Genomic DNA, 15046 nt, shown 5'->3' with positions numbered 1-15046 from the left:
CGGGGGCGATTTTAGAAACATCTGTGCGGGTTGCTGCACAGATGTCTATGCAAATCACACCCCGAAGACGCCAAAAGTAGTACAGAAACTACCTTTGGGAATCGGTGTGAAGCAGCACCGATTCGGACGGTGCCATTGCTGGCAATAGCCGCCGATTTGGCATGCGATTTCACATGTCAAATCGTTGCAATGTGAACCTAGGCTAAAGCTAAAAATCATGATATGAAAGCACTTTCTGACACTGAGCTACAATTAAAAGGATAAGTTCACCTTCGGGAGCATGTTACATGTTTTACCTGTTTTTAGGGTGGAACATGTAACATGTTCCCACTCCTGCAGCCACTCAGGGATCTGCTGCCTCTGTGTGACAGCAGTACAGGCAGAAGTTCCCTGTACCAGCTGTCACTTTTTGAAAAGAACGTAGCCGTGTGGGCAGAGTTCTGTGAATGAATGAACTACAAGTACTGACACCTTTGCAGCGGTCAGCTTGTAGTTTTCAATGAACTACCATTTCACTTTTGAGTGCTATAGGTAGTTCATTGATTCTTCTTAAATACCCCTTACAGGTATTTATACAGAGACAACAACGTACAATGTACCGGCAGACATCTTACACGGACATTCTTCAGGAGACTGCTGTTTGCTGGTGCAATGCTTTCCAGTCTTTACACATACATACACATATACACATATATATTATTTATTTATCTCAGCAAAAAAGTGCATTTATTCTATTATTTTTTTTAAGGTGAACTTATCCTTTAACCCAGTGGTCTCCAAACTGCGGCCCCCTTGGGGCACTATTCCATCTACCGATACCAACAATGGGGCAAAATTACCCCCACCCCCCCCTCCACTGACACCATCTATTGGGCATGATTCCCCTCACTAACACCATCGTTGGGGATTTGTTTGTTTTTTTCCCCACTGACTTCGGGACTTTTTCTACTCCCAATGGCCAAAGTTCGGCCCTCCTAAAGTCTGAAGGACAGTAAACTAGCCCTTTGTTTAGAAAGTTTGGAGACCCCTGCAAGTTGTTTTTTGATGTCACGCAGAGTTAATCCAGCTCTGAGCAATCCTCTTTTTATTGTCCAGGGACATAAAACAGATTCCAGATACAAACCAAAGTCCTTGCTTGAGTGACAGGTTATTTACATATCTTGTGCACTGCTTGCAGACATACACAGCTTCTGTAAAAAGTGTTCAATTCACATCCCCCTCCCCTCTTCCCTCCAGCTCTATGTATATTCTGATGGCTGTTGCATTTTCTCATGGCACTGAACCGTGACTGAAAACACAGGGGAGGGGATGTGAATTGTGCACTTTTTTTTCAGAAGCAAGGACTTTGGTTTTTATCTGAAAGTCTGTTGTATTTCACAATAAAAGATGATTGCTCAGAGCTGGATTAACTATGTGTGGCAAGACTGGGCACAGAATATAGGAAATCTTATGCTGTACATTGTGACATCAAATTGTTTTGGGTTTACATCCACTTTAACCCATTTTAGTATTCTGAAGTTCTGCCCCTTCTGGGAATGTCAGAGACTTTCTGTACAAAACAACCTATCCCTCTGTCCTTCCCAGGGTCCTGACATCAACAGGGTAGCTTTCCACTACCTGTAAAGCCGTTGGCACGCCGCAGTGACAGTATTTTATCTTCAAGCGGTGCACATGCAGTGTTTTCTCTTCCCATGTGGAGTATCAAAATCTTTTTATTTAGGCTGCATTCGCACCATTGCGTAGGTGATTTGCGGCGTATTGCGGCGACATAAAATAGGCGTTTTTTCCCGTGAGTTGCGGTGACAAAAACGCGTAGTTTTTAGCCTTGTTTTTTGCTGGAGGGGTGATTTTATCATTGTTGGCTATGCCCGAACGCCGAAGCCGCCCGAAAAAAGGGTCCGGGACTTGTTTTGAGCTTCAGGCGTTTCGGCGTTCGGCGTGGAGATGTGAACCATCTCCATAGCCGACAATGTAAAATCACCCCTCCAGCGTATTGCAGGCTGTAATAGCGACGGGCGTCTGGCGTGAAAACGCCTAGGTGTGAATGCAGCCTTACTGCCCTCTGCACAAAAAAAAAAAAAGAAGAACAATTACATCATTCAAACTGTTATATGAATATTGACGACGAGCAACAAACATGATCTCTTTTAGAGTGAATTCACGATCTCCTGTTACCAAAACGATTCATGACCAACTTCGGAGATATTATAGATTGCGAGCAGCCAACAGGAATTGCAGCAGCAGCACATCTCTTCATATTCATTATATATACCGACATATCTGTCATTACAGTCACATAGGAAGACACATATGATGTCTCTATAGTACAGGAAGTGAAGATACAAAGCTGCATACTTTCACCTAACAGCCCTCATTTATCTAATTAGAACGGACACGTCATAGCCAGCAGAATATAATAAATGGTTCTCCTTTCACGCATTTCAATGTTAAAGAAATGTTAAGCTGGTTAATTATCAACATTTTGGGCCTGGCAGGAAGATTTATATTGACATCACTAATAGACAGAGACATTTAAACAACAAAAGAAAGGTGGATTCTGGAAACAAGGTGGTATATTTTTGTCTTGTATTTCTCAAAACATCTTTCAACACTATTGATTTTAGAATATCAGCAACCTTCAAACTGTTGGAATTTCATCAGTTTAAGGGCAAAGAGATGAGAAAATCTATATTGCAGCTGCAGAAAGAATGACTCCAATAAACTATAGTAATCACTGAGCAACTTAACCAGAAAGCACCAAGACCAATGTGAAGCTCAGCCCTACCTTAATATAATACACAGAAACAAAGGCATGGGGGTTGATTTACTAAAGACAAATAGACTGTGCACTTTGCAAGTGCAGTTGCACTTCTTTTCCCCAGAGCTTAGTTAATGTATCGAAGCTCCACTTTGTAAACAATACCCAATCAGGTGCCAGGAAAAAACAAATAAACAGCGTAATTGGAGGATGTAAATCAGTTGCGCTTCATCACATTCACTAAGTTCTGGGGAAAATGAGTGCAACTGCACTTGCAAAGTGCACAGTCTTGTCAGGAGACTTAGCCGCGTTCCGTTCTGTACATAGGAACCGTTCTAATAGGAGCAACTCAAGTCGCTCCGACTTAGAAAAAGGTTCCTATACTACTTTGGAACGACTTCAGGGCGACTTGCATTGACTTCAATACAGAAGTAATTTTTCAAGTCGCCTCTGAAGTCGTGGGCAGATCGCCTTGCCTATCGCCTTTCCTTAGCAAATGTACACAATGACCTCAATTTGCATCAGTGTCTACAGCACACAAAGAATATGAAAAAACCTTAGCCAACTGTGCTGAAGATTTTAACCACTTAACGCCCGCCGCACGACTATTTACGTCCGCAAAATGGCACGGACAGGCAGATGGGCGTATATATACGTCCTTGCCTTTGCGCGGGTCGGGACCCCCCCCCCCCGCTGCGTGCGGCGGGCGCATTCCCTCGGGGAGCGATCCGGGACGACGGCGCGGCTATTTGTTTATAGCTGCTCCGTCGCGATCGCTCCCCATAGCTGAAGAACGGGGAGAGCCGTATGTAAACACGGCTTCCCCGTGCTTCACTGTGGCGGCGCATCGATCGTGTCATCCCCTTTATAGGGGAGACACAATCGATGACATCAGACCTACAGCCACACCCCTCTACTGTTGTAAACACACACTAGGTGAAGCCTAACACGTTCAGCGCCCCCTGTGGTTAACTCCCAAACTGCAACTGTCATTTTCACAATAAAGAATGCAATTTAAATGCATTTTTTGCTGTAAAAATGACAATGGTCCCAAAAATGTGTCAAAATTGTCCGAAGTGTCCGCCATAATGTTGCAGTCATGAAAAAAAATTGCTGATCGCCGCCATTAGTAGTAAAAAAAATAAATAATAAAAATGCAATAAAAATATCCCCTATTTTGTAAACGCTATAAATTTTGCGCAAACCAATCGATAAACGCTTATTGCGATTTTTTTTACCAAAAATAGGTAGAAGAATACGTATCGGCCTAAACTGAGGAAAAAATAAAATTTATATATGTTTTTGGGGGATATTTATTATAGCAAAAAGTAAAAAATATTGAATTTTTTTCAAAATTGTCGCTCTATTTTTGTTTATAGCGCAAAAAATAAAAACCGCAGAGGTGATCAAATACCACCAAAAGAAAGCTCTATTTGTGGGGAAAAAAGGACGCCAATTTTTTTTGGGAGCCACGTCGCACGACCGCGCAATTGTCTGTTAAAGCGACGCAGTGCCGAATCGCAAAACCTGGCCTGGGCATTTAGCTGCCTAAAGGTCCGGGGCTTAAGTGGTTAAAGCAGTTTTAAAGGCAAATTCTTGTATTCAAATACAAGAATATATTACATTCATCTGCTCTGTGCAATGGTATCACACTGAGCAGCCCAAAACTTCCTCTTCTAGGGTCCCCCACCTGCAATCTTGGCTTCCCCTCTTCCATGTCTGCCCCCATGGCAAGTGCTTGCTATGGGGAGGGGGGGGGGGGAGTTGGGCACAGCAATTGGCAAAACATTTATTTTTTTGCTCCTTAATGCAGGGAATGCATTAAAGGTAAAAACAAAAACAAAGAACATTTTACCTCTAGAACCACTTTAATTCAGGAACCAAATCAATGCCTAAGGCCGAGTACTCACGAGCAGACATGTCCGATGAAACCGGTCCGCGGACCGTTTTCATCGGACATGTCTGCCCAGGGACTGCCCGGGGACTTCTGTTCGATTAGGGTACACACCATCGAACAGAGGTCCGCGCGTAAACAATACGCGGGGCGTGTCCGCGGTGTCGCCCCGTCGATGACGCGGTGTCACCGCGACAATGACGCCTTTAAAATGCTTCCATGCATGCGTCGAAGTCATTCGACGCATGCGAGGGATGGCGGGCGGCAGGACATGTACGGTAGGTCTGTACAGACGACCGTACATGTCCGGGCGGACAGGTTTCCAGCGGACTGTTTTAAAGCAAGTCCAGGAAACAGTTGTCCGCTGGAAACCTGTCCGATCCGCCCGAAAATGGTCCGCTCGGGCCTACACACGGCCAAACATGTCTGGTCCGCGGACCAGTTTCAGCAGACATGTTTGGTCGTGAGTACGGGGCCTTACAGTTATAAAAAAGAAAAGAAAGTACAGAGCAACTGTATCTGATTTTTTATGTTATACCCTGCAATATAGACACTAGAATCCCGTTTACTAATAGATTTCTTAAACTAATGGCACTGTGTCAGATCTCAGAAAACCAAACTACAACCTCTGCGTAGCTAATAACCTACACATCAAGGTTTATTTTTCAGCTGTAAGCACAATAAAATGCTGAGCCAATTAAGCAAGGAAGCTAGAGGAATACTTACGTTTTGGCAGTGACATCCACGCACTGACCAGGACGGAAATGTGCCGCATAAAGGGGAGTACCTGAAAGTAAGAGACACATGGGAAGAATGTCATCACTGAATCCTTTGAAAAACGCTGTCACTGTAATTTTGGCATGGATGAAGACTTGTTAAAGTGTATGTAACCCTGATCACTACAATCCCATATACAGCAAGCTTAAAAAGGAGGAGAAGTCCAGCCTGAGCTCGTTAGACTTGGCTTCTCCTAAGGGCCACAGGAGTGCAATTCGTTTTGCACTCCTGTGACCCATTTTCAGCAGAGAGCGGTCTGAAGTCCGCTCTCTGCTGACGTCACAGAGATCAGTCCAGGCACCGCGTCATCCTGACTCTGGTAGTCTGGATCCGCCAGATGCCTGGACTGATACCTGTTCTCAGCGAGCCGTTGGAGGTGACTGCTCCCCACTCCTCCACAGCTCAGCGCTCCAGTGAGCGTGGAGGAGCAGAGAGGAGAGCTGCTGATTGTCAGGTAGCAGCTCTCTGCTCGGGGAGCCAAAAGAACCAAGCCATCTGCGATGTTCGATCGCTCGGTTCTCAGTGCAGAGACGCCGGGGGACAGATGCAGCATCCACCTAGGTAATTATGATGGGGGGGGGGGGGGAGACAAACCCATACTTCTCTTTTAAACATAATACAATTGTAAACAGAAGAAAACCATGGTAATTGTGTAAAGAAAAAAACTAATATATAGCTGCTGCCACAAATGCCCCAATACAAGGCATATGTAAAATAAAACCCAGTAGGGCAGCGCTCATAAATTATAATACATATATGAATATGTGCTTAAACCATACAAAAAGATAAAAACATAAATGTGAAAGTATCAGTGTTTGAAATGTTATTGAACACAGAACAGTAAAGCATGCTTGCTATACTCACTGTAGAACCTAAGGGGTTGATCCTCTGCATTGTGGAAAAGGGCCGTTTAAGCCTGTCTCTTCTAATTCTCCCCTTCTTCCTGGTCCCTAATCCATCTGCTGATAGAACAGAGCACTGGGGGCACTATGCACATGCTCAGTTTGGAGTGTATTGCTAAAGAGTTGTTTTTTTTTTTCTTGCGAGAGTGAATGTGATCAGAACAGGGCTAATCAGCACTGTCCAGACAGAGGGTCAGGGGTCCTGCAGCCTCATAGGTCAGGAGAGAATGAAAACTAGAGGGCTGAGGAATGAGGACTAGAGAAAAATAAATTTTCAAGATGAAAATAGCAGTAAGTTGGGTAATACCTGGCTTTAGTATGGCATTGTCCGAAACCCTGAATTCACTGATTTTCTGCTTTGGTGGTACCGCAGCTTCCCTGTAGATCTCCATAAAACTTTCTGGTTTCTGCAAGATAAAAAAAACAAGCGAGAAGTTCAACAAAGTGGAGCACTGAGTGTGCATATGGCAACCTGATATACCGTAGGTACTGACACTTACAGTATCTAACAAAAGTGAGTGCACCCCTCACATTTTTGACAATTCATTTTATATCTTTTCATGTGACAACACTGAAGAAATTACACTTAAAGTAGTGAGTGTACAGCTTGTAGAACAGTGTAAATGTAAACTTAAAATAACTCAAAACACAGCCATTAATGTCTAAACCGCTGGCAATAAAAGTTAAGCCCCCAAGTTAAAATGTTCAAATTATGAACATAGCCAATTAATTTACATGCAAAATTTCTATTTTTCCATCGAGAGTTTAGTACTATGTTAAACTTATACAGTGAGTTATTGAGCCCATGCATCCGGAATTTGAGGCAAAGGAATCCTAATCTTACAGAAAGCAATTTAGTGGGCTGTCTGTAAAGTCACACTTGGATAATCCCATTTATTAGGCGAGGTCACAAAAAAAGAAAATCCCATTTTATTTCTGCAAGACCATTTTAAGACATAATGGGACTTGTTTATAAAACCGAAAGCCAAGAAAACATAAGCCATTTCCCATAGCAACAAATTAGATTCTAGCTATAACTATCTGTATATTTTCACAGTTCAGGTTAGAAAATTTATTTGAACACCTGGTTGCTGTGAACAGCCTCGTTATTTTTTCTTTGTAAAATATCTATCAAATATGCCAACGTCAATACTAATGATGCAGCAATTACGCTGTGGAAGCAAACATGTCGACAAAATAGTAAAACAACAATACTATTATAAAACGGTAAAAGTGCTGCGCTATTTTACAAAGAACTTAAACAGCGTGAATTAACCACTACAAAAAGGTGGGTTAAAAGTGCAAACACCAAGAAAAAGCTTGAGTGTTCATTCATTATCCTCATAAGGACTCAAGTGGCGAGTGATGTCAAACAAACCAGAAGAATCCTCATTGACCACGCATAGCCGCATAGTGAAACAGTTGGGTGGAGCCACCATGTAGAACATTGTCACGCACCGGAATAGACCACAACCATCTTGTTGGTTTGAAACAGAATTATATCAATATGTTGGGCTTCTTTTATCCTAAGTGCAATACTTTAAATAAATACTGTTTTTGGAGCATATTACACTATGAAATGGTTCTGCTTTCTTTATGATCTGTATGTTTTTGAGAGATATACACATTTTTTATCCCGATACTGTAGGTACTGCATCAAGTGTGTTGATCCGGAAGACTGATTCTACCTGGAATTTCACTCCAATCATTGCGCTTGTTGACCGCTTTCTCTGTAGTGGTCCTGGATAACTGGAAAGCGGCTATGTTTTATGTATGTATGCTTCTGGCTTGTTTGACATCACTAACTACTTGAGTCCTTATGAGGCTAATGAACGAACTCTCAAGCTTAGTCTTGGTGTTTGCACATTTTTAACCTTGTTAATTCACATTGTTTAAGTTCTTTAACATACCGCTGCACTTTTACAATTTTATACTAGTTTGTTACCTGCAAATTGTGCCTAGTTGCTTATATTCACTTATTTAAAGATTGTTCCCCAGCACGGGTAGTTCTATTTATTGCTAAAAATACCATTACTATATTTAAAATCCTAAATAAAAACATGACAAACCCAAATAAAAGGCATAATACCGTAGACCTGTTAAGGGAACATCTAAAAATGTTAATTATGCCTGAGGGGCACCCTGAAAATGTAAATTTCATCTAAATTTCTCTCTAAAATATAGCAATGCACCTAGTACGTGAAAGTGCCTAGATACCCCTTTGTCTACAGACACGTAGCTGCATATCTGCAGTGTGAGATCAATAGCACTGCTGCCTCTGACTGCTGGTTTCAGGAGATCGGAAGTGAGATTTGGTGATGTTACTGTGCTGCTTATTGTTCTCCTTTGATGGACATCCCTAAACAGACTCGGCGCAGAACAAGGCATGACAATTCCGTAATGAGAGAAAGACAATTTGCAGGGAGACCACAAGCAAGACCAGTCCAGTAACTACAAATGTGTGTGTGTGTGTGTGTGTGTGTGTGTGTGTGTGTGTGTGTGTGTGTGTGTACAATAGTGCAAATGTAATGTGCATAACTTCAGTTGGAAATAAGTGCAAATCCCCTCTGACTCACCTTCCCCCATGTTTGACAATTTTTGACCAAGCCTGTAACTCTGATCCTCACAGACGTGGACGTATCTCTAAGCTATATGCGCTACTTCTAACGCACACATCTGCTTCCCCCCTATCTTACATTGCAAAATGGGAAACCGATTTAAACCATCAACCAGATACTATAAATTGGACCCAAATATGGCAAAATACTAAAACGGCCACTCCAAATATAGTGGCCTTAGAGACCAATTACAAGGTTCTCACCAGATGGTACCTAGTACTGGCCAGGATCGCAAAGTTTTCTCCCCAATACCCTTCTCATTGTTTGAGGTTGTTCTGACCTGGGGACACATCTACATATTTGGTGCAACTGCCCCAAAGTCCAAACCTTTTGGTTGGAAATATTCAAGATTCTCTCCACCATTTTCAAAACCAACTTCTCTCCTGATTCAGCAATCCTGAATAATGATCCACAATCACTAACACACCGCCAGTTTAAACTTTTACTCCTAATTACCACAGCTGCAAAACAAACCATTGCAAAAGTCTGGAAAACATCTACGCTATGTACAGTATCTGTTAAACATCGAGTAACTCAGGCAATGATCCATGCTAAAACAGAAGCACTCCCATGGATCGAACATTACCTTCCACCAGATCTTGATTTTTCCTTCATATTGTCCTGAGGTTATATACCCACCCTACACTTACCCAACACTATTGATCTACTGGACCACTGACACCATAGTAATGACAGCTTAGACCATCGTGAAAAGCTCCCAGTACTATGGTTATAAGGAAACAGACAACCAGGAAGTGTGGAGATCAGAGCAGTTTTACAGCAACATCAAAGCAAAAACGAGCAATGAGGACATGAAACCAGTACTGCAGTAAGGTAAAGGAAGCTATTTAGCTAAAAAAAAAAAATTCCTTTAGTGATCCTTTAACCCACTATTTATTTTTTTAATTATATTTTGAACTGTATAAGTATACAAAATATATACTTTCTATTTATGCTTTTGAGAAGCCCTGTCTACTAAATTTGATATATCTTGTGTTCTTACAAAATGTTGTCTAAATAACTTGTACTCTATTATTTTCAATACAATATCTAAAAAGAGAAATACGCGCAAATGTAGATCATGTGCAAGTTGAATCCTTATATTGTGCAAATCCTTCCACAGTGCAGATTGATCTCCAAATTATTCACTCCAAGGAGTAGAACAATAAAAATACAGCAAGTGTCCAAACACTCACCCTCAGTATTGTGAATTATTGTGCAGAATATGAAAGGTTTCTCTTCTTATAAATCTGTTCCACCACAAATATACAGTGGATATAAAAAGTCTACACACCCCTGTTAAAATGTCAGGTTTCTGTGCTTTTTTTTGAATAGTGAATTTCGGATGCACTGTAACTCCAAAAAAAAAAAACAGACTTGCTAATTGGAGTTGACCAGAATACTGAATATGCTGTTCATACACACATACGCGGTTAATAAATCTAGCACTGGTCTCTTTCCTCCACAGGCTTTAGCATATATTCCCTTAATAAATATACAAGGCTAAGAGGGGAAGGATCATAATGCAACATCATCTATTAAAAGTAAAGTCGCTCACAAATACAGGGCTTTGCCCAGCATGAAGAATAAAAAAACTTGGTATTGTACAGGAGCGCACCACTTACTATAACCTGCTGCAAAATATGTGTGCACTCCCCTTACGTGTGTGATGATGTCATTGTACCAGTCTCATGAACTCAACAGTGCTATGACAGGGGGAAGAGAGCATGCTGTGCATGCAATGGTTTTTCAACATTGAAGGGTACTCATTCCTGTTATGCTCAACGGTCGAGACATCCCTGCTACTATGCCAAGACGGGTGGGTCTTTCAGGCATCAGTTTTTGTTCAGGCTTGGGGGAAGTAGACATTGTCATAAAAGTATGTAATTTAAAATGACGATCCATTTCCTCTATGCTAGACAATGTTTTTTTACATCATTGACACCCTTACTGCAGAGTATTTTTACCAATCATGATACCTGGTTACCAGATACTGGTAAGAGTGATCACACAGCAGTCGCAGGAGGAGCGTGCTGTGCACTCCTAACCTTGAAAGAGGCTGTGTTTGTGTGTGTGTGTGTGTGTGTGTGTGTGTGTATATATATATATTAATTATATATATTATACACACACGACTGAGCCTGCCTGTGCTGCCCGACTGCAATATATCTGCATCCAAGTGGTTAAACACAGACGTGTACAGCCAATGAGTGGCGACCGATTCCTTATTTGAGGGCTAAGTCCAACAACACATTGGGATATTTTATGTTTTTTTTTGTGCTTTTTGTAGTGTGTACAAAATATTTAATACAAGATTCACCCATGGCACTGGGCTCACAGAGAATGATGGCTTTATTTGATTTTTTAAATTTGCAGAAATTGTATCCTCTTAGACTCTTATTAAAAACCTAATGGCCCCATTTTGAACGCAGTGAGTGGAAGAAAGGGAGGGATTTATAATCCTCTGGCCCGTTCTGTGTTTAATTACGGCTTAAGCCATTGAGCTCTGTAAACGTTTCTGTAAACACTTCATTTCAACACAGAAGCCAACAAAAATGTGAAAAGAAAGCCTGCAGCTTCACATTTGGCTGTAAAAATAAGCAATAAACACGGATGTGAAACGTTTCAGAATAATGTACTTCTAAAAAAAAAAAAAAAAAATAGAGCCTGGTTCAAATGAACGCGATTTCAGATGTGACTCTGATCGTACTGCATCACATAACACTGGAAATAAATAACATTGCTTCCAATAGGTCTATTCACACTGATGTAGTGCAGTCGTGATGCAACTTTGGCAAAGGGTCCTGTACTACTTTGGTGCAATTTACAGTGCACTTAGGCCCCACAGAAAATGCAAACCTCATCAAAAATTGCATCAAAGTCTCACTACATAATCCCACTGAAATCAAATCAAAATCCCATCACAGTAGTGTGAACTAAGCCTAAGAGTCCTGAACATAAGGACATATGTGTATATTGTGATAAGGGGGATGTTTAGCAAGTTCATACCAAACTGTCCTTTAACGGTCTGATAGTCCAATTTTATTAGGACAGGTTACAGTAAAGTTCACAAAACTGGCTCACGCAGGGGTATTGGTTTCACACTGCAAAAACAGGCAACAGAAAAAAACATTAAGCCACCTGACTTTCTCAGCCTTGGCAACAGCACAGTGCTGCATGAGCCCACTCCTGGCCTGTAGACAGGGGTTCTCCCGACACCCCAGGATTTCTCACTCCTTTGAGACCAAGACCCCTCTTACACTGGGCCGGTTTTCAGGCGCTTTAGAGCTAGAAATAGCCTCTGCAAAGCACCTGAAAACCACCTCCCATTCATTTCAGTGGGTCTCTTCACACTGGAGTGGTGCGCTTGTGGGATGTCCCGAAAATTCTTGCAAGCAGCATCTTTGGCGCGGGTTGGGAGCGCTCCTAGCGCTCCTAAAACGCCATGCCCAGTGGAATAAATGGGCAGGACTTTCAAAGCGCCTCAAAATGCTTTTTTTTTGGGGTGAAAAGCACCCCGCTATCGTTGGATGATATCTACCTCCGCCCAGTTAAAACCTAAAATGCACGTTTAGACTTACATAGAATGGGGATACGTTTTTTCCTCCAACTGTAAGTTTGGCATATCTACCACTACCACCAGCCTCTTCTTTTGGCGTATACCTTATCACATGGCAGTCTCGAACCTGAAAAAAAATAAAAAAAAATAATGATGACTGGTGCAAATCTTAGCCTTTCAAGCTGATCATATATCAATGAAACTTACATACATTTTCAAGCTTAACCCACTCATCAGCAAATACAGAAGTGGCAACACAATAGGACAAAGATTAAAGTGACACTAAAGGTTCGAAATTTAAAAAAATAAAATAACAAACATTCCATACTTACCTCCTCTGTGCAGCTAGTTTTGCACAGAGTGGCCCCGAACCTCGTCTTCTGGGGTCCCTCGGCGGCTGTCTCGGCTCCTCCACACATCAGATAATCCCCTCTGGGAAGTGCTTTCCGAGTCCAGCATTTGCATCCATAGACATGAATGCCGGACACAGACCCTCCCCCCGGGTTATTGGATTTGATTGACAGCAATGGGAGTCAATGGCTGCGCTGCCATCAATCTATCCAATGAAGAGCCGAGAAGACCGGGCTGGGAAAAGCTGAGAAGCCAGGGCACTTTTGGAGCACTTAATGCTTCCTACCTCAGACGAGCGCTATGGGGATGCTGACTTCATAGTCCAGCAGGACTTGGCACCTGCCCACACTGCCAAAAGCACCAAAATCTGGTTTAAGGACCGTGTGATTACTGTGCTTGATTGGCCAGCAAACTCGCCTGACCTGAACCCCATAGAGAACCTATGGGGCATTGCCAAGAGAAAGATGAGAGACATGAGACCGAACAATGCAGAAGAGCTTAAGGCTGCTATTGAAGCATTCTGGTCTTAACACCTCAGCAGTGCCACAGGTTGATAGCTTCCATGCCACTCTGCATTGAGGCAGTAATTTCTGCAAAAGGGGCCCAAACCAAGTACATATGCATGCTTCTACTTTTCAGAGGTCTGATATTGTTCTATGTACAATCCTTGTTTTATTGATTGCATGTAATATTCAAATTTTCTGAGTTTGTGGATCTGGGGTTTTCATGAGCAGTAAGCCATAATCATCACAATCATGACAATCATGACAAATCACGGCTTGAACTATCTTGCTTTGCATGTAATGAGTCTAAGTTGCATTAGTGAAATAAATTAACTTTTGCACGATATTCAAATTTTTTGAGTTTCACCTGTAAATTATTTAATGTGGAACTTTACCCATAACAGTTTGAGGACAATAATGCTCTTTAACAAAATAACATACATTCCATATTATTAAATTGTGCTACAAAAAATAAGTGTGTGTTGTAAATTGCCTTCAGCATTGCTCCCAATTCTTCTTGCTGGAGGCAACATTTTGTTGAAGTCCAGACCAGTCACATCCCTACTGGAATCTCTCCCCTTATCCTTGGTCTCAAAAAGTACTAAGTAATTTTCTTTAATTCAACTAGTGTATGTAATTTTTCAGCATTAATTATATTTACCCCCTGACATCTCACCAAAGCCCCACTACCCCCCAACAGGGTTGAATAAAAAACAAAACAAAAACAAAACATTGTAATAAATATTTTAATATGACGTCCAAAAAGGGGATCTCTCTTATCCGGGGTGGACGTCATATGACGTCCTGTACTTTGTGCTGGGATATCTGAATGATGCCTGCACCTAGAGGCATCATTCAGATATCATTTTCTTCTGTCGGCGATCCTGCGCACCGTAAGAACGATAATAGCGGTGGTTCCGCCGCTTGATTGTTCTTATAGGCGGTGGGAGGGGACATCCCCCCCCCTCTATCCGGTGCTTCTCCGGGCTCTCCCGTGCCATCGGGGGCCCGGAGAGATGATCGCCGTCCGCCGGATGTGAAGCATAGAGATGACCAGGCATCTCTATGACCTTGGAGGCCCGGGCGCGATGTGATGACGTCACACCCGGGTACCCGTAAGTAAACAAACCACAATTGCGGCTAGTAAGAATAAGATCTGTGAATTTTTTTTCACAATCTCATTCTTTCCCGCCTGGAGGAGAGATGTGGGGTCTTATTGACCCGGCATCTCTCCTTAAAGAGGACCTGTCACACACTATTCCTATTACAAGGGATGTTTACATTCCTTGTAATAGGAATAAAAGCGATAAAAAAAAAAAAAAAGTAAAAAAAAAATAAAGTAAAATAAAAAAAATTAAAAAAAAATTAAAAACGCCCATGCCCCCGGTAGCTTGCGCTCAGAAGCGAACACACACGCAAGTCCTGCCCACATATGTAAACGTCGTTCAAACCACACGTGAGGTGTCGCCGCGTGCGTTGGAGCGTTTGCAACAATTCTAGCACTAGACCTCCTCTGTAACTCTAAACTGGTAACCTGTAAAATTTTTAAAGCGTTGCCTATGGAGATTTTTAAATAACGAAGTTTGGCGCCATTCCATGAGTGTGCGCAATTTTAAAGCATGACATGTTAGGTATCCATTTACTCGGTGTAACATCATCTTTCAGATTTTACAAAAAAATTGGG

At 42.0% G+C, this 15046-nt stretch overlaps 1 protein-coding gene across 1 annotated transcript in view; it reads right to left on the bottom strand.

Moving 5' to 3' along the window:
• MRPL3 (mitochondrial ribosomal protein L3) overlaps window positions 1-15046 on the bottom strand; it is a 104248-nt gene that overhangs the window by 66235 nt on the left and 22967 nt on the right. The window contains exons 4-6 of the mRNA XM_040353038.1: window positions 12531-12635; window positions 6639-6738; window positions 5379-5439 (exon numbers count right to left, since the gene is read on the bottom strand). Coding sequence (XP_040208972.1) covers window positions 5379-5439; window positions 6639-6738; window positions 12531-12635 — 266 coding nt within the window. The remainder of the gene's footprint in view (window positions 1-5378; window positions 5440-6638; window positions 6739-12530; window positions 12636-15046) is intronic.

The sequence above is a fragment of the Rana temporaria genome, chromosome 5, assembly GCF_905171775.1.
Source record: "Rana temporaria chromosome 5, aRanTem1.1, whole genome shotgun sequence".
Taxonomy (NCBI): Eukaryota; Metazoa; Chordata; class Amphibia; order Anura; family Ranidae; genus Rana; species Rana temporaria.
The sequence above is the reverse complement of the archived record's forward strand: the minus strand, read 5'-3'. Positions and strand labels throughout refer to the sequence as shown.